Genomic DNA, 24,454 nt, shown 5'->3' with positions numbered 1-24,454 from the left:
TATTTTCTGCGTTAACCTGATTCTGGGACTTATAAAGCCTTTGCCAGTCAACATGAGACTTGGAACTGTGATTTCCTTGCAGATTTTTTTTTTTTTTTCATGATTTTTTGTGGATTTAACTGAATAGGTCTGAAACATATAAGTTAAAATCTAATATAAAGAACTTTTGCACAACAAAGGAAGTCATTAACAAAATGAAAAAGCAACGTACAGAATGGGAGAAAATGTCTGAAAATCATGCATCTGATAAGAGATTTACTTCCAAAATACATAAGGTATTCACACAACTTGATAGCAAAAAAAAAAAATAAGCAGCAAGAAAATCAATTTAAAAAATGGGCCAGAGTATCTGAATAGACATTTTTCTAAAGAAGGCATACAAATGGCCAACAGGTACATGAAAAGGTGCTCAACATCACTAATCATCAGGGAAATACAAATCAAAGCCACACTGAGATATCACCTCACATTTGTTAACAGTGGCTATCATCAAACTGACAAGAGATAAGTGCTGGTGAGGTTTTATAGAAAAGGGAACCCTTGCATACTGTTGGTAGGACTGTAAATTGGTGTGGTCATTATGTAAAACAGTATAGAGGTTCCTCAATAAAAATATAACTACCATATGGTCCAGCAATTCCAATTCTGGGAATATTCCAAAAGAAACAAAAACACTATGTCAAAGAGACATCTGCAGCCCCTTGTTCACAGCAGTATTTATAATAACCAAGAGATGGAAGCAACCTGAGGGTCCATCGACCGATGAATGAAAAAAGAAGTTGCGGCACATAAAGAACATGCAAAGAATAAAAACAGTTCTTGAAAATTTAAAATATGACCAAAATCAGGAAAAATTACACAGAAAAGTTGGAAGATAGAATTAAAAAGATCTTCCAGTTCAGTTCAGTCACTCAGTCGTGTCCAACTCTTTGCGACCCCATGAATTGCAGCACGCCAGGCCTCCCTGTCCATCACCAACTCCCAGAGTCTACCCAAACCCATGTCCATCGAGTCAGTGATGCCATCCAAACATCTCATCCTCTGTCGTCCCCTTCTCCTCCTGCCCCCAATCCTTCCCAGCATTAGGGTCTTTTCCAATGAGTCAACTCTTCACATGAGGTGGCCAAAGTATTGGAGTTTCAGCTTCAACATCAGTCCTTCCAATGAACACCCAGGATTGATCTCCTTTAGGATGGATTGACTGGATCTCCTTGCAGTCCAAGGGACTCTCAAGAGTCTTCTCCAAGGCCACAATTCAAAAGCATCAATTCTTCGGTGCTCAGCTTTCTTCACCGTCCAACTCTCACATCCATACATGACCACTGGAAAAACCACAGCCTTGACTAGACGGACTTTTGTTGGCAAAGTAATGTCTCTGCTTTTAAATATGCTATCTAGGTTGGTCATAACCTTCCTTCCAAGGAGTAAGCGTCTTTTAATTTCATGGCTGCAATCACCATCGGCAGTGATTTTGGAGCCCAAAAAAATAAAGTCTGACACTGTTTGCACTGTTTCCCCATCTATTTCCCATGAAGTGATGGGACCAGATGCCATGATCTTAGTTTTCTGAACGTTGAGCTTTAAGCTAACTTTTTCACTCTCCTCTTTCACTTTCATCAACAGGCTCTTTAGTTCTTCTTCACTTTCTGCCATAAGGGTGGTGTCATCTGCATAGCTGAGGTTATTGATATTTCTCCCAGCAATCTTGATTCCAGCTTGTGTTTCTTCCAGCTCAGCGCTTCTCATGATGTACTCTGCATATAAGTTAAATAAGCAGGGTGACAATATACAGTCTGTTGTTCCATGTCCAGTTCTAACTGTTGCTTCCTGACCTGCATACAGGTTTCTTAAGAGACATGTCAGATGGTCTGGTATTCCCATCTCGTTCAGAATTGTCCACAGTTTATTGTGATCCACACAGTCAAAGGCTTTGGCATAGTCAATAAAGCAGAAATAGATGTTTTTCTGGAACTCTCTTGCTTTTTCGATGATCCAGCGGATATTGGCAATTTGATCTGGTTCCTCTGCCTTTTCTAAAACCAGCTTGAACATCTGGAAGTTCATGGTTCACGAATTGCTGAAGCCTGGCTTGGAGAATTTTGAGCATTACTTTACTAGCATGTGAGATGAGTGCAACTGTGCAGTAGTTTGAGCATTCTTTGGCATTGCCTTTCTTTGGGATTGGAATGAAAACTGACCTTTTCCAGTCCTGTGGCCACTGCTGAGTTCTTGTCCACAGTGTGCGTGATGATGCAGGAGCAGACCTATGCCCGCTGCATGGCCCGGTCCTGAGTGTGGCAGGAGGTCCGCCCGCAGCCCAGGTGCCCCACGCTGCACCGAGGCCTCCTCCCCGCTCTACAGTTCCAGCCGGCAGTCAGATCCAAGACGATTGCGTCCCTCAGCACCCACACATGAGATGCCCAGGAACCGCAGAACAGCAGGCCGGCCGCTGTGAGGCGGCGACGCCCACAAGGCCGACGCCATGGTGGTTGTGCGCCCATAGCGACCATCCAGATGAAGTTTATCCGCGACCAGACCTCCTTGCAGATTTATCTTCCAATTTTTTTTTATTTAGGTTTTCGTTCAGTGGTCACCTTAAAACAAGGGCTGCTATCCTGGGGTTAAAACATTTGCTTCAAATACTCTACAAAATTCCTAAGCACCAGAGGGCCTTAGGTGATACTGGTGTGTGCTCTTACTCACCATCACATGGCACCCTCAGTATGTGTGACAGAAATACCTCTCTGTCTGAGCACCAGAGGATTTTATGAAAGTTTTTCTCACCAGAAACCTTTTGATATTCTATCTTCCACTTGTTCAGACTGAAGCAGAAAAGATTTCTGTTTGGAGAAAACTGGCTTGACCTAATATGTTCATCTTATTAGGGAATTTATGAGATTAAATTCTTTTTATAAATTGAGCATAACCAAACGTAGCAGTTGTTTTGACAACCTGATCTTTCCCTTGTATATATCACTTCCACACACATCTAAGCACTCAGCATATATGCGATGTTAGCTGAACGTGGGAAACACAGGGATGATTATCACCTGGTCCCTGCCCTACAGAACCTCAGAGGCTCCTGGGTTGTTGGGATCATCTTCAAGCTTTTCCATGATATGGAGAATTTTTTTTATGTGTACATCCTAACAAACAACCTTGAGGAAATCTTCATATTTGTTAGATAGACATCTTAGTGTTTTAAGGGTTAGTCATATGTTACAAACTAGTATTGACTCTTGGGTCCAGCTAATGGTGTAAACTTGCAGGGAATTATTTAACTTCAGCATTTGTTCCCTTAATCTTTGAAATAATGGGTCAGGGCAAGTTGATGTCTAAACACCTTCTCATTAAATAATGGGTCAGGGCAAGTTGACATCTAAAGACCTCATTTTTCCTTTGCTAATTATAAGAGTTCATGGTATACTGTGGGCTTTCCTGGTGGCTCAGACAGTAGAGAATCCACCTGCAATACAGGATTGAACCCAGGTTCAATCCCTGGGTCGGGAAGATCCCCTGAGAAGGGAATGGAAACCCACTCCAGTATTCTCGCCTGGAGAATTACATGGACAGAGGAGCCTGGGAGGCTTCAGTCCATGGGGGTTTCAAAGAGTCAGACACGACTGAGCAACTAACACACACACACATACAAGTAAACACAGTACACTGTGCCTTATAAGGACAGGTTTAGGCAGTCACTGCCTACGTACTGCAGTCAGATGTGTGAAATGGACACATGGCAGGAATATTTGCAAACCATCCCTTAGTACTTTCTTCCAATGGTTCTATCAAGACATGTTTCTTGATCAGCAAAACCTTCCATTTTCTACCTGTAGGCATCATTTAGAGTCTAATAGCATTAGTCATTACTATTTGAGTGAATAAATAACTCCATGTTATTTTATCAAAAGAGAAACAATTCTAGTGCTCCAGGAAGGAAATTTACAAAAGGTGAAAACATAATAGCCAGGCAGTACATTAATTGTGCTATATTACTCATCTGTCTTTGGCCACTATTTTTGTTATAATTGGAAGATTAGTACCAGAAGACCTGACTAAAAATACCTTTAACAGTAAGAGATTATTAACTCACAAGAGATCCCAAACAAGGTACTTCTGTGTTCATTAGTTTAGTGGTCCAGTAGTGTCATTAAGACTCAGTTCTTTCCATCTTATTCTTTCATCCTCTGGGCATATTGTCTTTGTTCTCAGGCTCCTTCCCTCAATCTCAAAATGACTGCCATGCTTTGAGGCAGCTCATGAAAAAAGGCACCTATAGGAAGAGCTGAATCTCTTCCCAGGTGGTTTTTATTATGGAGGAAAATTACTGGAAGACCCTAGCAAACTTCTACTTGCCTTGGCCAGAGTGGGTCACATGCTGATGCCTCTTGCCAGCCTTGTGCAAGGGGGCAGAAGTTATAACTGACTTTACCCTTGGGGGCAGGCAAGGTGAAAGTGAAAGTCGCTCAGTCCTGTTTGACTCTTTGCAACCCAATGGACTATACAGTCCATGGAATTCTCCAGGCAAGAATACTGGAGTGGGTAACCTTTCCCTTTTCCAGGGGATCTTTCCAACCCAGGGATTGAACCCAGAGAGTGAACTAAGGGCTCCCGCATTACAGGCAGACTCTTTACCAACTGAGCCACAAGGGAAGCCCCGGTGGCAGGAGAGGGTGGAGCCAAATTACCTGAGTGAAGGGAGTGAACACCAGAACCAAATTAGGGCTCTTGGACTTCCCTGGTGGTCCACTGGTTAAGAAACCGCTTTCCAACACAAGGGACACAGGTTCAAGCCCTGGTCCGAGAAGATCCCACATACCACAGAGTAACTAAGCCTGAGGGCCACAACTACTGAGACTGTACTCTAGAGCCCACAAGCTGCAACCTCTGAGACCCACACACCTAGAGAGGCCACCACAATGAGGATCCCACTCAGTGCAACTAGAGAAAGCCTGCTTGTGGCAATGAAGACTCCACACAGCCAAAAATAAAGTTGCTTTCCAAATTAATTTAAAAAAACAAAGGCAGGGGGACTCCTCCTGCAAACAAAGTGGGAAGTTGAGTTGGGAAGGGTGGCAGGTAGGCACTAAAGAGTTTGGAGTATCTTTCTTTGTAAAGCTTAGTTTTGAATGACATTGATTTCAAATAATCTTCATGTGTGTATCTTTGGGACAATTGGTTTTCCAGATCCTTTTCTAGAAACAGTTAATGCTTTGTATACAAAAGGCAAGTGGGAATTCCCTAGCAGTCCAGTGGTTAGGATTTCAAGCTTCTACTGCAGAGGGCCCAGGTTTGATCCCTGGTTGGGGAACTAAGATCCCGCATACCACATAGCACAGCCAAAAAAAAAGTGGGGGCAAGTATTTTTGGAGGACAGTGAGTGGAAAAGTTATATTTTTGTCAACTTTAGTCCATAGATATGTAATGTCTCCAGAAGTACAACATGTGTATTATCTCATTTAGTTCTCACGGCAGTCCTATGAGGTAAGTTCCTTCACTATCCCTGTTTTACTTGTGAAGAAACCAAGGCTGAGCTAAGTCTAGTCAGTACTCTCGCCTGGAAAATCCCATGGACGGAGGAGCCTGGTAGGCTACAGTCCATGGGGTCGCTAAGAGTCGGACACTACTGAACGACTTCGCTTTCACTTTTCCTTTCATGCATTGGAGAAGGAAATGGCAACCCACTCATTAGTGTTCTTGCCTAGAGAATCCCAGGGACGGGGGAGCCTGGTGGTCTGCCGTGTATGGGGTCACACAAAGTCGGACACGACTGAAGCGACTTAGCAGCAGCAGCAGCAAGGTCAGTAGTTACTGCCAGAGCTGGTATTAGACCCAGATCTGTGTGGCTCTTAAGACATATACTTATTCTGTCCTGCCTATATCCAGTTCTTTTCAACTTTGATTGATAATTAGTTTCATTTATCTCAAAGAATGTCACAGCACACACAGTTTCACATCTGTATTTGGTGATGTGAAATAAATACTGAAAATGTGTTTTGTGAACAGTCAGTGAGCATGTGGTTAAAGCAAATCTTGATATCTGTGTTAGAGTGTCAAGGGTGATTCCTCTAATGCCTGAAGGACCAGATGCAGATTCTAAAGGGCTACAGAGGCTATGGAGAGTGTAATTCAGGACATAATAGCTTCTAAGAAATTAATATGTGTTCAGAGATAGGTCTCCTTGCTCTTCCATAATCCTTTCTTTTCGGAGTTTCTCCCTACTCCATCACCAGTGTGTTTTTATATTAGAATAAATTTCATGCAGGTACTGTCCAGGGATAATTTTGTTTCTAACTGGAACTAAAAGAATAAACCTAGGTCAAGCAATTAGTTTTTTGAAATGTTTTTAATAGTAACGATTATTTGTGTAATAAATAGTTGAGGAAAATATATATGTATGGAGTGATTTTTCACTTGGTTGTTGTAATTATTTGTGGCAGCACCAAAAAAAGAAAAAATAGAGGATGAGGAAAGGTGAGTGTCAGGATTTATTTGATTGGTACAGTAAAAACAGTTAGGTTAGGATAGGTGTTATTATTGTCTCAAACACCCCAAAGTGAATGTTTTAGCAATATAGCAGGTACATTTCCAAGTTCTTGGTTCACTGGCCCCCCCTGAAGTCCTCAATGGTCTTAGCCAAAGAAGACCATTGACTTCTTGTCAAAGTCCTGAGGCATGTTCCACAGAGACTCAGGGTACCATCAGCTTCCAAATCTCCCTCAGAACCAGACTTTAGCTGCTGCTGCTGCTGCTAAGTTGCTTCAGTCGTGTCCGACTCTGTGCGACCCCATAGACGGCAGCCCACCAGGCTCCGCCGTCCCTGGGATTCTCCAGGGAAGAATACTGGAGTGGGTTGCCATTTCCTTTTCCAGTGCATGAAAGGGAAAAGTGAAAGTGAAGTCGCTCAGTCGTGTCCGACTCTTAGCGACCCCATGGACTGTAGCCTACCAGGCTCCTCCGTCCATGGGATTTTCCAGGCAAGAGTACTGGAGTGGGGTGCCATTGCCTTCTCCGCCAGACTTTAGAGAGCTATTCAAAACTGAGCTACAGTCATTGGCAGATTACCAATCCCCAATTCTGGTGAGAATTCCTCTAGATTCATTATTTCATCCACCTTTCATCCAACACCTACAGTCTGCCAGGGACTGTTCTAGGCATTTAACAAAGCCGCTGGCCTGAAGAGCTTTTAAGGGGAAAGAGTGAGGACATTAGGAAGCAATTTGAAGAAACTAAATCCATCAGTAGTAAAGGGTTCCTTTTATCCTTCAGTGTTTTCCCAGTTACTTTCGACAAACTGTGTGTCCTCGTGCCGTGAAAGACAATACTGTCTCACATGAAAGACCTTTCTAATTTCTTAATATTTACTGACTGATTCAGAGATTATTCTGTTATTTTTCTTTGTTGCTTTCTCTATTCCCTTTCTTTCTCACTCACACAGAGTATTGGTTACCTATTGCTATGTAATGCTGCTGCTGCTGCTAAGTCGCTTCAGTCGTGTCTGACTCTGTGCGACCGCATAGACGGCAGCCCACCAGGCTCCCCCGTCCCTGGGATTCTGCAGGCAAGAACGCTGGAGTGGGTTGCCATTTCCTTTTCCAATGCACGAAAGTGAAAAGTGAAAGTAAAGTCGCTCAGTCGTGTCCGACTCTTCGCGACCCCATGGACTGCAGCCCACCAGGCTCTTCCATCCATGGGATTTTCCAGGCAAGAGTACTGGAGTGGGGTGCCATTGCCTTTTCCGTTGCTATGTAATAAACCACCTTAAATAATGACTTGAACAACGTTTGTTCGTTTGAACTTTTTGTTTTATAGAATCACATTTAACTTGCAGCTTTCCAAGATGAATATAGAGGATCTCAGTTTGATTCAGTATTAATAGCATGATCTATTGCATTACCCACGACAGCCATGAAAGTATCCCACACTGACCAAAAACCAAGTGACTTTGCTTGATTTATTTGATTGGTAACGTCAGTGTACTTTTACGTATATTTGTATAAAAGTATGTTCATGATAAAAATGATTAATGTATTTTGAATTCTGTCAGACATTGCTTAAGTTTTACTTGTAGATATCATCTAATTCTTACAACAGTCTTAAGAGGTGTGATAATATTGCTAGTGCCATGTTAGAGATGAAGACACTAATGCTTGGGGGGTTAAAAATATGCCTGGGCCTGAAGCCACACGGCTAGTTCTCACCAGTGCTACTACCATGCTCAAGAAGTTCAGACTGCATATCTGCCAGAGTTCAAATGGGTCTAAGCCTTGGGTGTTATTTTGTAACCCTTGTTTTAGGTGCACCATTGCATAGCCCTCACAGCTCAGTTTATCCCTTCTCTAGAAGTTGGAGTGCCTGAACTCCACAGGATCCCATGTTACACATTAAAGGATGCTGGTTGTAGGACTCCTAGATGGGAGTGAGGATGTTTATTTTATTTTATTCAGTTTTTTCTTAAAAAGTAGAAAAGCCTAAGTATTTCTTATAGCAGTGTTAAGTCTACAGAAAAATCTAGCAGAAAGTAAAGAGGTCCTATGTACTCCTTCCTCTCCAAAGTTTCCCTGATTATTAACAACTTGGATTGTTGTGGTACATTTGTTACAGTTGATGAACTAATATAGCAAACTTTATTATTAACTAAAGTCCATGGTTTATATTAAGGTTCACTCTTTGTGTTGTACATTTCTGTGGGTTTCGCCAAATGCATATGTCATGTATCTACCATTCTAGATTCACACAGAAGTTTCAAGAGTGTTTATTTTAAACCACGTGCTTTTGGCTACTGATCTTATGACTTCAACATTGAAAACTTAAGCACAGTAGTAGACTCTTCAAGGAGAGATTCCCTGGATTGGGACAATTGCCTTTGAGTTATATTAAATTTCTTTTTACACCTAAAGAAGGCTATTTTGTGGTAGTTGTTTACAGTTTTAGAATCTCTGGGTTGAAAGGAACTCTTAGGGTTGTAAAATACAGCCAACTGTCTGATCCTTGAACCCTTGGTCCTCCCAAGAGTCAGGACTCGCTCTGCCCCAGGCAACCTTGCCTTGCTGTCCTGGTGGGGCACTGACAGTCCGCTTCCTTACTGCTGAGGGTGAGAGGAGGACGTCTTCTAGTCTATCTAGGGCTTTTCCTTATAAGTCTGTAGATTGTGACTTTGGGGTTATTTTATATTTTTGAACAGGAAAAATGTTTACCTGACCTTAGATATCAAAGAAGCAATGTTTTTATTGGTTATAATTAGACTAAAAGAGTCATGCTATAAGTAGGTATGTGGAAGAATATAGGAAGTATTTTTTAAGTACCTATTTGTATAAAATGATCAGTTCAAATTGATTGTATTTTTGAGTGGCACTGCATATGTTGATTTCTTGTATCATTCTTAAAGTCATGATTTCAGTGGGTCTTGGGTTGGCAGAAGTGCCCATCTTTGTCCTTGAGACTCTGATCCCAGTTATAAGAGTTGAGGAATTCTGTGACAGGTATTTAAGGGTAACTCTTGAGAAGGAATATTATATTGTTATAGATATTTTAAAACAGATACAAAAGTAGACAGAATAGTGTAACAAATCTCTGTGTACCATCTTGAACAGTTACCAAGTTACCCAATCTTGTTTTAAAGTCAGTCCTGGACATACTGTCCCTAACAAGGAACATATGTTTCTGAAGACATTCAAAAGGGGGGACTCTCTGCTCTGAAACCCTAACAATATCACTTTAATCATCGCTTCTGTCCCTGCACCTCACAAGGCCACCAGTTTTTCCATACCTCTAATTCTGCTTCTCTTCTCCAGGGCCCAGTCATATATGCGCAGCTAGACCACTCTGGCGGACACCACAGCGACAGGATTAACAAGTCAGAGTCTGTGGTGTACGCAGACATTCGGAAAAATTGAGAAGACCGTGATCATATCCTAAGCAGTAAACAAATCCAAACTGGACTCTTGTGCAGAAGATGTAGCCCATAACTATGTGTGGCCTTGGAAACCTGAACATGGAGAAGCACATGTGTATACACTGATGTGTGTAATTTTCTTAGTCAATTTTTTATACAGAGAAAAGGGGATTCTCCTTTTCCTCCTTTCTCAGCAGGTCCAATGAATCTACTATGTATAGAACATTCCTAATACCTCCTGAGAGCGAGAGCCCTATTTTTCTGCATGTTTGTGAAGCTACCACCCAGAGCACCAGCTATCACTTCTGCTAACATGGCTGTGAGATTTCTCTCCCTGCCTCCATCGGGCAAGGGTGGTCAACTACCAGCCTCCCACTCTGGGTCTGTGACTGACGAGTCTGCGGGGAGCTGCTCACACTTGGGTAGAGCACTTCAGGGTTAGGGCTTTTTCTGAAACTCCTCATACCACCTCCTATAAATCTTTTGGCCCTTTCTCCTGTGTCCCAACATCCTCATCCCTGGACACAGATGACAACAGTGGTGCTGCTTCCAGATGGCAGAACTGTCCTTCTCATGTCTGATTCTTGGCAGAATGAGGCTTCTTAAGACTGCACATGGTTTTTCTAAGGGGGTACCTACAAGGGATTACTTGACATTTAAATTTCAAGCTCTGTAGTTTTTCAATGGAACTGTGTTCAGCCAGGTAAAAAACCCATCATGTTCACTATTTTTTCTTTTTCAATTGTTGTACTTTTGTGATTATTTTAATACATCTTTTTCAATTACTGGATTGTGTTGTGTGCTCAGTTTAGATCAAGTGAAGAGATCAAAGCCCTTTCCTTAATTTAATCTCTCTCCAGCCACACAGGCTTCTTCTTCAGAAATACCACACATGTGCCTACCTCAGGTCCTTTGCACCTTCAGCCTAGAGTACACGTTGTACACATTTGTGTGGTTTGCTCCTTCACTTCCTTTAAGTGTCTTCTCACATATCAGCTTCTCAGAAAGACCTTCTGTGATATGTAAAAAAGCAACCTTACGCACCACTGGCTCTCTCTAAGCCCCTTAACCCTGCTGTTTTTCTCTCTGTCAAACCATGCATGTGCTGATCTGTTCTCCCTACCAGAACATAAGCACCGGGAGGCCAGAATTGAGCTTTTTTGTTCACTGTTCCATCTTTAGTGTGTAGTATGTTATCTGGCAATTAACAGTTGCTCAATAAATGTTGACTAGATGGATGATGGATAGATGGATTTATCTATTCAACAAATCTGTATCCTATCATATGCCAGGCACTGTGCTAAGCATAAGGAACACACAGCTTCTCAAGGATCTTGCCATAGTAGAGGTGAGAGAAGGTGACATGGTAGTAATAATAGCTATTAGATATTGGTACTTTCTGTATGCCAAAAATTTCTTGCTCTGTTTAGCACTGTGAGTCAATGCTAGTTGTACTAATCTAAAACTCACTTTTAGAAATACAAAGTCAGTATATCACAGCAGTATTTTTTTGGATACATCTCCAAGAGTAATACAATCAAAAGCAAAAATAAACTAATTGGACCTAATCAAACTTACAAGCTTTTGCACAACAAAGGTAACTATAAACAAAAGAAAAAGACAACCTATGGAATAGGAGAAAACATTTGCAAAGATGCGACTGACAGGGCTTAATTTCTAATATATATAAACATCTCACATAGATCAATATATTAAAAAAAAAACAACCCAATCCAAAAATGGGCACAACCTAAGTAGACATTTCTCCAAATAAGACATACTGATAGCCAACAAGCACATGAAAAGATGCTCAACATTGCTAATTATTAGAGAAATGAAAATCAAAACTGCAATGGGATATCACCTCACACCAGTCAGAATGGCCATCATCAAAAAGTCTACAAATAAATGCTGGAGCAGGCATGGAGAAAAGGGAAGCCTACACTGTTGATGGGAACATAAGTTGGTGCAGCCATTATGGTGAACAGTATGGGGGTTCCTTAAAAATCTAAAATCAGATCCATGATCCAGCAACTCTACTCCTGGACATAGATCTGCAAAAGGTGAAAACTAATTAAAAAGGGTGCATGCACCCAAATGTTCATTGCAGTGTTAGTCACAAGAGCCAGTTCATGGAAGTGGCCTAAATGTCTACTGACAGATGAATAGATAAAGAAGATGTGGTACAAATATACAATGGAATACTAGCCAGCCATAAAAATGAATGATAAAATGCCATTTGCAGTAACATGGATGGACATAGAGATTATCATTACTAAGTGAAGTAAGGGAAAAATATAATACCACTTACATGTGGAATCTTAAAAAAATGATACAAATTAACTTATTTATAAAGCAAAAATAGACATAGAAAGCAAACTTATGGTTACCAAAGAAAAGTGGGGAGAAGGGTTAATTAGTTTTGAATAGCAGTACTTCCCTGGGGGTCCAGTAGTTAAGACTTGGTGCTTCAGCTGCAGGGTTGGGGGTTTCAGCCCTCGTCGGGGAACTAAGATCCTACATGCTGTGCAGCAAGGCCACGCATGAAATAAGAAAGACAAATGCAGCCCTATCAAATTACATATCAAAGCCTATAACATTTTTCACAGAACTAGAGCAAATAATCCTAAACTTTTTATGGAGCCATGAAAGACCCAGAATTGCCAAAGCAGTCCTGAGAAAAAAGAACAAAGCAGGAGTCATAACCCTCCCAGACTTCAGACAATACTACAAAGCTACAGTAATCAAAACAGCATGGTTTTGGCACACAAATAGACATATGAATCAATGGAACAGAATACAGAGCCCAGGAAATAAACCCACACACCTACAGTCAATTAGTCTTTGACAAAGGAGGCAAGAATATACAATAGGAACAGGACAAGTCTCTTTAGCAAGTGGTGTTGGGAAAATTGGACAGTTGCATGTAAATAAATAAAGTTAGACTACTCTCACACCATACACAAAAATGAACTCAAAATGGCTTGAAGACTTAAAAACAGGATACCATAAAACTCTTAGAACATAAGCAAATCATTCTGACACAAATCATACCAAAGTTTTTTTAAGTCAGTCTCCCAAGGCAAAAGAAATAAACAAATGGGACCTAGTCAAACTAACAAGCTTTAAGTCAACTAACAAACTAACAAGCTTTTGCACAGCAAAGGAAACCATAAATAAAACTAAAAAACAACCTACAGAATGGGAGAAAATATTTGCAAACTCTGTGACCAACAAGGGCTTAATTTCCAAAATATACAAAGAACTCATACAAGTCAACAACAACAAAAAAACCCATTTGAAAAATGGACAGAAGACCTAAATAGAAATTTCTCCAAAGAAGACATGCTGTGCTCAGTTGCTCAGTCATGTCTAACTCTAAAACTGCCTGGACTGTAGCCTGCCAGGCTCCTCTGTCCATGGGATTCTCCAGGCAAGAATACTGAAGTGGGTAGCCATTCCCTTTTCCAGGGGATATTCCAGATCCAGAGATCAAACCCACATTTCCTGCACTGGAAGGAAATAATTAAAAAGTGAACCATAGTAAAATGAAACGTTTATTCAGGGAGATACACACTCCACAGACAGAGTATGGGCCGTCTCAGAAGACGAGAAACCCCAGGGTACAGGGTTGTCAGTTTTTATAGGGTTGGGTATTTTCTTTTTTTTTATTAATTTATTTATTTTAGTTGGGGGCTAATTACTTTACAATATTGTAGTGGTTTTTGCCATATATTGACATGAATCAGCCATGGGTGTACATGTGTTCCCCTGAACCCCCCTGCCACCTCCCTCCCCATCCCATCCCTCTGGGTCATCCCGTTGCCCCAGCCCTGAGCATTTGTCTCATGCATCGAACCTGAAATGGCATTCTGTTTCACATATGTTAATATACATGTTTCAATGCTATTCTCTCAGAACATACGGTTGGGTATTTTCATAGGCTAATGATGGGAGGATTATTCCAACTATTTTGGGGAAGGGGTGGGGATTTCCAGGAATTGGACTACTGTCCACTTTTTGGCTTTTTTTGTTCTTGTTCAGTCACTGAATTATGTTCAACTCTTTGTGACCCCATGGACTGCAGCATGCCAGGCTTCCCTGGCCTTCACTGTCTTCCACTGTCTTCTTTGCTCAAACTCATGTCCACTGAGTCGGTGATGCCAAAGAAGACATATAGATGGCCAATAGGTACATGAAAAAATAATATTGCTAATTGTTGTTGTTCAGTGGCTAAGTTGTATCAAAATCTTTGCAACCCCATGGACTGCAGCGTGCCAGGCTTCCCTGTCCTTCACTGTTTCCCAGAGTTTGCTCAAACTCATGTCCGTTTTGTCGATGATGCCATCCAGCCATCTCATCCTCTGTCACCCCCTTCTCCTGCCCTCAAACTTTCCCAGCATCAAGGTCTTTTCCAATGAGTCAACTCTTCATAGAGAAGTACAGATCAAAACTACGAGATACCACCTCACATCAGTCAGAATGGCCTTCATTAAAAAGACTACAAATAAAAAGTTCTGGAGAGAGTGTGGAGAAAAGGGAACCCTCTCACACTGTTGGTGGCAACATAAATTTACACAGCCACTATAGAAAACAGTATGGAGGTTCCTCAAATAACTAAAAATAGAGTTGCCATATGATCCAGCAATCTCACTCCTGGGCATATACCCAGATGAAACTATAATTTTAAAAGATACATTCATCCTTATGTTCATAGCAGCACTATTCATAATAGCCAGACATGGAAACAACCTAAATGTCCCTTGACAGATGAATGGATACAGAAGATGTGGTACAAATACACAATGGAATACTACTCAGCCATAAAAATGAATGAAAAAATGCCGTTTACAGCAACAGGAATGAACCTAGATATTATCAAACTAAGTGAAGTCAGAAAAAGACAAATACCATATGATATCACTTACAAACGGGATCTAAAATATGACACAAGTGAGCTTATGTACAAAACAGAAACAGACTTACAGAGAACAGACATGTCATTGCCAAGGGGGAGGAAGAGTGAAGGAGGGATGGGGGGGAGTTTGGGATTAGCAGATGCACACTCGTTTATATAGAATGGGTAAATAACAAGATCCTACTGAATAGCACAGGGAACTATACTCAATATCCTGTGATAAGCCATAATGGAAAAGAATATTAAAATATATAACTGAATCATTTTGCTGCATGGTAGAAATTAGCATTGTAAGTCAACTATACTACAATTTAAAAAAAACAGAGAGACAATGTCAGGTTTAGGGTATATAACTTGCCCAAGGTCACTCAGAAAATAAGATCCAGAGAGACAGGGCTGGGGCTGGCACCATTTGACCCAAAGACTTGTTTCTTCATCACTCTGCCCTGGGACTTCTCTCACCAAAAGCAATCTAACTTCCTCATTCAGATAAAGGCGTTATGTCTTGGAAATAAGGGAGGTGGTTGTGTAGGTGGTAGAAAAATGCCCAGGGGCCTAAACTTCAGTTTGGAAGACAATATGGTGACTTTGTCTGTTGAGAGCTGTGTCACAAATAACACCTTACTAATAAAGCAATGACATTTTCTAGTGACTTATAAATTAACATGGATTCACAATGAACTCCTGGCTTGCATAACTTGATGCTTTTTTGAACAGGCAAGATCGCCTGTAGGGGTGAATCTCCTGTGAACTGCATCATGTGTGATGTGGCAAAAAAAGAACAGATGCTTCCCAAGCGTGCAAGGGCAGCAGTAATAAAATCAGATTCTCTTGTTTCCTGGCAGAATGTGGTCCACTGGAGAAGGGCATGGCAAACCACTTCAGTATTCTTGCCTTGGGAACCCCATGAACAGTATGAAAAGGCAAAAAGATAGGACACTGAAAGATGAACTCCCCAGGTCGGTAGGCCCCCAATATGCTACTGGAGATCAGTGGAGAAATAACTCCAGAAAGTATGATGGGATGGAGTCAAAAAAAAAGCAATACCCAGCTGTGGATGTGACTGGTGATAGAAGCAAAGTCCGATGCTGTAAAGAGCAATATTGCATAGGAACCTGGAATGTTAGGTCCCCGAATCAAGGCAAATTGGAAGTGGTCAAATAGGAGATGGCAAGAGTGAACGTCGACATTTTAGGAATCAGCGAACTAAGATGGACTGGAATGGGTGAATTTAACTCAGATGACCATTTTATCTACTACTGTGGGCAAGAATCCCTTAGAAGAAATGGAGTAGCCATCATGGTCAACAAAAGAGTCCAAAATGCAGTACTTGGATGCAATCTCAAAAACAATAGAATGATCTCTGTTCGTTTCCAAGGCAAACCATTCAATATCACGGTAATCCAAGTCTATGCCCCAACCAGTAATGCCGAAGAAGCTGAAGGTGAACGATTCTATGAAGACCTACAAGACCTTTTAGAACTAACACCCCAAAAAGATGTCCTTTTCATTATAGGGGACTGGAATGCAAAAGTAGGAAGTCAGGAAACACCTGGCGTAACAGGCAAATTTGGCCTTGGAGTACAGAATGAAGCAGGGCAAAGGCTAATAGAGTTTTGCCAAGAGAACACACTTGTCATAGCAAACACCCTCTTCCAACAACACAAGAGAAGACTCTACACATGGACATCACCAGATAGTCAAGACCGAGATCAGATTGATTATATTCTTTGCAGCCAAAGATGGAGAAGCTCTATACAGTCAGCAAAAACAAGACTGGGAGTGGACTGTGGCTCATATCATGAACTCCTTATTGCCAAAGTCAGACTTAAATTGAAGAAAGTAGGGGAAACCACTAGACCATTCAGGTATGACTTAAATCAGATCCCTTATGATTATACAGTGGAAGTGACAAATAGATTTAAGGGACTAGATCTGATAGAGTGCCTGATGAACTATGGGCAGAGGTTTGTGACATTGTACAGGAGACAGGGATCAAGACCATCTTCATGGAAAGAAATGCAAAAAAGCAAAATGGCTGTCTGAGGAGGCCTTACAAATAGCTGTGAAAAGAACAGAAGCGAAAAGCAAAGGAGAAAAGGAAAGATATTCCCATCTGAATGCAGAGTTCCAAAGAATAGCAAGGAGAGATAAGAAAGCCTTCCTCAGCGATCAGTGCAAAGAAATAGAGGAAAACAACAGAATGGGAAAGATTAGAGATCTCTGCAAGAAAATTAGAGATACCAAGGGAACATTTCATGCAAAGATAGGCTCGATAAAGGACAGAAATGGTATGGACCTAACAGAAGCAGAAGATATTAAGAAGAGGTGGCAAGAATACACAGAAGAACTGTACAAAAAAGATCTTCACGACCCAGATAATCATGATGGTGTGATCACTCACCTAGAGCCAGACATCCTGGAATGGGAAGTCAAGCGGGCCTTAGAAAGCATCACTACGAACAAAGCTAGTGGAGGTGATGGAATTCCAGCTGAGCTATTTCAAATCCTCAAAGGTGATGCTGTGAAAGTGCTGCACTCGATATGCCAGCATATCTGGAAAACTCAGCAGTGGCCACAGGACTGGAAAAGGTCAGTTTTCATTCCAATCCCAAAGAAAGGCAATGCCAAAGAATGCTTGAACTACCACACAATTGCACTCATCTCACATGCTAGTAAAGTAATGCTCAAAATTCTCTAAGCCAGGCTTCAGCAATACATGAACCGTGAACTTCCAGATGTTCAAGCTGGTTTTAGAAAAGGCAGAGGAACCAGAGATCAAATTGCCAACATTCGCTGGATCATCGAAAAAGCAAGAGCGTTCCAGAAAAACATCTATTTCTGCTTTATTGACTATGCCAAAGCCTTTGACTGTGTGGATCACCACAAACTGTGGAAAATTCTGAAAGAGATGGGAATACCAGACCATCTGACCTGTCTCTTGAGAAACCTGTATGCAGGCCAGGAAGCAACAGTTAGAACTGGACAGGGAACAACAGACTGGTTCCAAATAGGAAGAGGAGTACGTCAAGGCTGTATATTGTCCCCCTGCTTATTTAACTTATATGCAGAGTACATCATGAGAAACGCTGGGCTGGAAGAAACACAAGCTGGAATCAAGATTGCCGGGAGAAATATCAATAACCTCAGATATGCAGATGACACCACCCTTATGGCAGAAAGTGAAGAAGAACTAAAGAGCCTCTTGATGAAAGTGAAAGAGGAGAGCGAAAAACTTGGCTTAAAGCTCAACATTCAGAAAACTAAGATCATACCATCTGGTCCCTTCACTTCATGGGAAATAGATGGGGAAACAGTGGAAACAGTGTCAGACTTTATTTTTGGGGGCTCCAAAATCACTGCAGATGGTGATTGCAGCCATGAAATTAAAAGACGCTTACTCCTTGGAAGGAAGGTTATGACCAACCTAGATAGCATATTTAAAAGCAGAGACATTACTCTGTCAACAAAGGTCTGTCTATCATGGCTATGGTTTTTCCAGTAGTCATATATGGATGTGCAAGTTGGACGGTGAAGAAAGCTGAGCACTGAAGAGTTGATGCTTTTGAACTGTGGTGTTGGAGAAGACTCTTGAGAGTCCCTTGGACTGTAAGAAGATCCAACCAGTCCATCCTAAAGGAGATCAGTCCTGGGTGTTCATTGGAAGGACTGATGTTGAAGCTGAAACTCCAATATTTGGCCACCTCATGTGAAGAGTTGACTCATTGGAAAAGACCCTAATGCTGGGAAGGACTGGGGGCAGGAGGAGAAGGGGACGACAGAGGATGAGATGGCTGAATGGCATCACCGACTCGATGGAATGGGTTTGGGTAGACTCTGAGAGTTGGTGATGGACAGGGAGGCCTGGCGTGCTGTGATTCATGGGGCCACAAAGAGTCAGACACGACTGAGTGACTGAACTGAACTTGTTTCCTCCCAAAGTAGAATTAGGTACTGCAGAGTTTCCTCCTTTTCCAGGTCTCTGACTTCCAAGCTGCACAAGAACATACCAACCAAACACATATTCCTGAGGGTGATGACAGCCCTGAGGGAGCTGGCATAATGTTAGAAAGGGAACCTCAGGTACTCTCTTGCCCCCTTCCAGGCTTAGGCCCCCTTCTGGCTCCTCTGGGTGATTACATCGATAACTCCATTTGGGAACAAATGGCAGGGCAGCAGCCATGGCTACCAGGGTGAAAGGGAGGGAACTTTATAGCAGGGAGGGTGCTTATACAACACAATGGAATATTACTCAGCTATTAAAAAGAAAGCATTTGAATCAGTTCTAATGAGGTGGATGAAACCGGAGCCTATAATTATACAGAGTGAAGTAAGTCAGAAAGAAAAACACCAATACCATATAATAATGCATATATATGGAATTTAGAAAGATGGTAAAAATGGCCCTATATGAGAGACAGCAAAAGAGACACAGATGTAAAGAACAGACTTTTGGACTCTGTGGGAGAAGGCAAGAGTGGGATGATCTGAGAGAATAGTATTGAAACATGTATATTATCATATGTGAAACAGATCGCCAGTCCAGGTTTGATGCATGAGGCAGGGTGCTCAGGGCTGGTGCACTGGGATGACCCAGAGGAATGGGATGGGGAGGGAGGTGGGAGGGGGGTCAGGATGGGGGACACATGTACACCCATGGCTGATTCATGTCAATGTATGGCAAAAACCACTACAATATTATAAAGTAATTAGTCTCCAATTAAATAATTAAAAAAATAATAATAACCTTTATAGGTTATAGGGGGAAATTGACTTCAGGTTTGCTCACTGGTTACCAGGAAAACCAGCAGAGAAGCAGGTCCCTCCTAGTCCCTCAGGTTGACTGTCACAGACAGGCGTTTCCCTTTGATATCTAGCAGGGTGGGACTGTTCTAACCTAAGGATTAGAACAATCACTAGCTAGGGGCAGGAGGGGGGGTCGGGGGGAGGGGGCAAGCATGTGGGCAGTTACTGTTTAGGTTCTATGATTAAAGGAGGAGTCAGGGGAATTATTTGGTAGTCCAGTGGTTAAGACTTCACCTTCCAATGCAGGGAACGTGAGTTCAGCCCTGGTTGGGGAATTAAGGTCCCACATGCTGCAACGGATGACCAAAAAGACTCCCTCTTTTTTAAAAAGAGTTAGGGTGAGTTAACAGGTGAGTTAGGGTGTAGGTGAGGCAGGGATTGGGTCAACAGGGGGTGTACAGAGAGCAAGAGAACAGTCATCTTGAGTGGTCCGAGTGGACTATACTCTCCACCTCTACATACCCTGCTAGACACTCACAATCTTGGCCCACCCATCATCCGGACATGCCTGGAGCCAGGGATTAGAGGTGCACTGCAACTAGATCCCACAAATACAATAGAGACAACAGAAGCTAAAGCAGATGAACAGTAAGATACCTCACATGCTAAAGATAATAGCTCTCCAGGAAGTGGGCAAAGTTTGGAGCTAAGTGCTCATCTGGTCACTGGAGAGGAAGTCCAGGGCAGTGACATCCTATCTAGTTATAAGGGAAGACCACTTCTGGCTTCCACAAACCCAGAGCCACCCCCATGTCGTAGGGGGAGGAAGACCTTGGCTTTAAAGGAAACATTCTGGTGGCCTAGCCGGCTGTCAGCAGTCACAGTACAGGTCTGCCACCCCACATTAGGTTGGGTGCCATCAGTAGTGGACTGATTAGGTGTTTCCAAACAAAAAGCAGTTAATCCCACTGGTTGGATTTGTGTGGCAGGGAGCCAGGCAACTCCACTCCACACAACATAGCCTGGGGGGCCCTTCATGATCAGTAATCCTGGCAACATGTAAAACTGTTACACAGTAATGTTTCCTGACGAGTGCACTTCTGACATATTGGCATGCTCCGGGACAGGAAGATGGTCAGCTGTCCCCACATCATTGCATTACTTAGGTCCATTTTCCATGGAAGTCCAGAGGAGGACACCAAGGGCAGCTTGCTGGAGACCCAGCAGTTAGACTTGTTTTGCAGCGAGACCATTGTTGCTGCCCGCTCCATGGATAGATTTTCTCCGCTCAAGCTTAGGATGAAATGTAAGACCTCTAACAGGCATAGCACAGGGGAGAGCATGAGTGTCAAGCAAAATACAAGTAGAAACCATATTCTGAAATGATACCCCTCCTGCCTGTGGTTTTTTCTGGCCTATAATACAGTTCCGATAAATCAAGTTTTCAGTTATACAGAAATATGTCTAAAATCACATCTATATAGCCATCCTGCTCTATTTTGGATGCCTGAACTGTAGTTAATTTTGATTTTTTTATTTTTCTTGCAATAGCTTTGATTTAATTATTAAAAATGAAGCATAGAAAAAAAATAAGGGAGGGAGGAAAAGTCAGGAAACTTTGATACAATCTGAACTTTAAAAATACAATGTTGGCTTTAGTTTATGATTTTGTCATTTTGGGGATGCAACACTATTGGCTACAGATGACACACAATCACCTTGACCTGAGCAGAAAAACTTCAGAATGCTCCACAGTGGCTGTATCTGAAGGAGATAGATGTTTGCCCTATGTAAGTGTTGTATGACCCAGTGGATGCATCCCTTGCCAAATAATTATATATCACTCAAAGATTTTTATAGTGTAATCTTGAATTTCAAATGTACTTTTGTTTAATAGTTAAAGCAGGTGTACAATGAATGTTTACTAGGCCACAAACTGGCTATTTTGCTTAGCCTGAAGTATAATTATGTAAAGATCAGAATGACTTCTCTTAATATTTGAACATTTCTTCTATCATTTTCCCCTTTGGATTGCAAATCTTTTGATGGAAAGCACTGATGATCAAAATCTTCTGTGTATATTACACACACACATAAATATGTAGTTACCCACGTTGATGTAAAACTAATCAGACAAGCTCAGAGATATGTCAGTGGAGAACCATTGTAGAGGCTTAGAAACATTTTATTCATTACACTGAACTGTTACATGTTATACACGTGCTTTTAGCAGTAGACTTAAGGCAAGACTTCCAGTCTCCTTGCCTGGGAAATGCTATGGACAGAGGAACCGATGGGCTACCGTCCCTGGAGGGTCACAAAGAGTTGTAAATGACTGAGCAACTGTGCACAGAAACTTCGCCTGCTCTTTTAATTCTCATAATAGCCCCAAGGATGGTTATTTTTGTGGAAGTCAAATAACTTGCCTAAGATTACATAGTGAAATGGTAATAGTGAAGCTTAGGTCAAAATGGTAGCTAGGATGAGTTAGTCTCTCTCTCTGCTCAGTTTACAGGAAAAAATGGTTTTCACCTTAGCTAAACTCTTGAGAGTTTAGCTAGCAGAGCCTAGGCCGGGCCGGGGGCCGGGGGCGGCGCCGACAGGGGCTAGGCCGGGCCGGGGGCCGGGGGCGGCTGCCCACAGGGAAAACTAGCTAATCTGATCACACGGACCACAACCTTGTCTATCTCAATGAAACTAAGCCATGCCGTGTGGGGCCACCCAAGACGGATGGGTCATGGTGGAGAGGTCTGACAGATTGAGGTCCGCTGGAGAAGGGCATGGCAAACCACTTCAGTATTCTTGCCTTGGGAACCCTATGAACAGTATGAAAAGGCAAAAAGATAGGACACTGAAAGATGAACTCCCCAGGTCAGTAGGTGCCCAATATACTAATGGAGATCAGTGGAGAAATAACTCCAGAAAGAATGATGGGATGGAGCCAAAGCAAAAACGATACCCAACTGTGGATGTGACTGGTGACAGACACAAAGTCCGACGCTGTAAAGAGCAATATTGCATAGGAACCTGGAATGTTAGGTCCATGAATCAAGGCAAATTGGAAGTGGTCAAACAGGAGATGGCAAGAGTGAACGTCGACATTCTAGGAATCAGAGAACTAAGATGGACTGGAATGGGTGAATTTAACTCAGATGACCATTATATCTACTACTGTGGGCAAGAATCCCTTAGAAGAAATGGAGTAGCCATCATGGTCAACAAAAGAGTCCAAAATGCAGTACTTGGATGCAATCTCAAAAACAATAGAATGATCTCTGTTCGTTTCCAAGGCAAACCATTCAATATCACGGTAATCCAAGTCTATGCCCCAACCAGTAATGCTGAAGAAGCTGAAGTTGAACGATTCTATGAAGACCTACAAGACCTTTTAGAACTAACACCCAAAAAAGATGTCCTTTTCATTATAGGGGACTGGAATGCAAAAGTAGGAAGTCAAGAAACACCTGGCGTAACAGGCACGTTTGGCCTTGGAGTACAGAATGAAGCAGGGCAAAGGCTAATAGAGTTTTGCCACGAGAACGCACTGGTAATAGCAAACACACTATTCCAACAACACAAGAGAAGACTCTACACGTGGACATCACCAGATGGTCAACACCGAAATCAGATTGATTATATTCTTTGCAGCCAAAGATGGAGAAGCTCTACACAGTCAGCAAAAACAAGACCGGGAGCAGACTGTGGCTCGGATCATGAACTGCTTATTGCCAAATTCAGACTTAAATTGAAGAAAGTAGGGAAAACCACTAGACCATTCAGGTATGACCTAGATCAAATCCCTTGTGAGTATACCGTGGAAGTGACAAATAGATTTAAGGATCTAGACCTGATAGACAGAGTGCCTGATGAACTATGGACAGAGGTTCGTGACATTGTACATGAGACAGGGATTAAGAAAATCCCCATGGAAAAGAAATGCAAAAAAGCAAAATGGCTGTCTGAGGAGGCCTTACAGATAGCTTGGAAGAGAAGAGAAGCAAAAAGCAAAGGAGAAAAGGAAAGATATTCCCATCTGAATGCAGAGTTCCAAAGAATAGCAAGGAGAGATAAGAAAGCCTTCCTCAGCGATCAGTGCAAAGAAATAGAGGAAAACAACAGATTGGGAAAGACTAGAGAGCTCTTCAAGAAAATTAGAGATACCAAATGAACATTTCATGCAAAGATGGGCTCGATAAAGGACAGAAATGGTATGGACCTAACAGAAGCAGAAGATATTAAGAAGAGGTGGCAAGAATACACAGAAGAACTGTACAAAAAAGATCTTCATGACCCAGATAATCACGATGGTGTGATCACTCACCTAGAGCCAGACATCCTGGAATGTGAAGTCAAGTGGGCCTTGGAAAGCATCACTACGAACAAAGCTAGTGGAGGTGATGGAATTCCAGTTGAGCTATTTCAAATCCTCAAAGGTGATGCTGTGGAAGTGCTGCACTCAATATGCCAGCAAATTTGGAAAACTCAGCAGTGGCCACAGGACTGGAAGAGGTCAGTCTTCGTTCCAATCCCAAAGAAAGGCAATGCCAAAGAATGCTCAAACTACCACACAATTGCACTCATCTCACATGCTAGTAAAGTAATGCTCAAAATTCTCCAAGCCAGGCTTCAGCAATACATGAACCGTGAACTTCCAGATGTTCAAGCTGGTTTTAGAAAAGGCAGAGGAACCAGAGATCAAATTGCCAATATCCGCTGGATCATCGAAAAAGCAAGAGAGTACCAGAAAAACATCTATTTCTGCTTTATTGACTATGCCAAAGCCTTTGACTGTGTGGATCACAATAAACTGTGGAAAATTCTGAAAGAGATGGGAATACCAGACCATCTGACCTGTCTCTTGAGAAACCTGTATGCAGGTCAGGAAGAAACAGTTA

At 42.0% G+C, this 24,454-nt stretch overlaps 1 protein-coding gene across 2 annotated transcripts in view; it reads left to right on the top strand.

The window, feature by feature from the left end:
- Nucleotides 1-10,680, top strand: part of MPZL1 (myelin protein zero like 1) — an 84,205-nt gene extending 73,525 nt beyond the window's left edge. For both annotated transcript variants that reach the window (XR_014053389.1, XM_081489262.1), the window contains exon 6: nucleotides 9,795-10,680. Coding sequence is in view for 1 of the 2 variants with exons in the window: in XM_081489262.1 (XP_081345388.1) it covers nucleotides 9,795-9,896 (102 nt within the window). In the remaining variant the exon portion in view is untranslated. The remainder of the gene's footprint in view (nucleotides 1-9,794) is intronic.
- The last annotated feature ends 13,774 nt before the right edge of the window (nucleotides 10,681-24,454 follow it).

The sequence above is a fragment of the Giraffa tippelskirchi genome, chromosome 5 (genome assembly GCF_054371585.1).
Source record: "Giraffa tippelskirchi isolate mGirTip1 chromosome 5, T2T-mGirTip1v1.2.pri, whole genome shotgun sequence".
Classification (NCBI taxonomy): Eukaryota; Metazoa; Chordata; class Mammalia; order Artiodactyla; family Giraffidae; genus Giraffa; species Giraffa tippelskirchi.
Note: the sequence above shows the minus strand (reverse complement) of the source record. Positions and strands in the feature narration are given on the sequence as shown.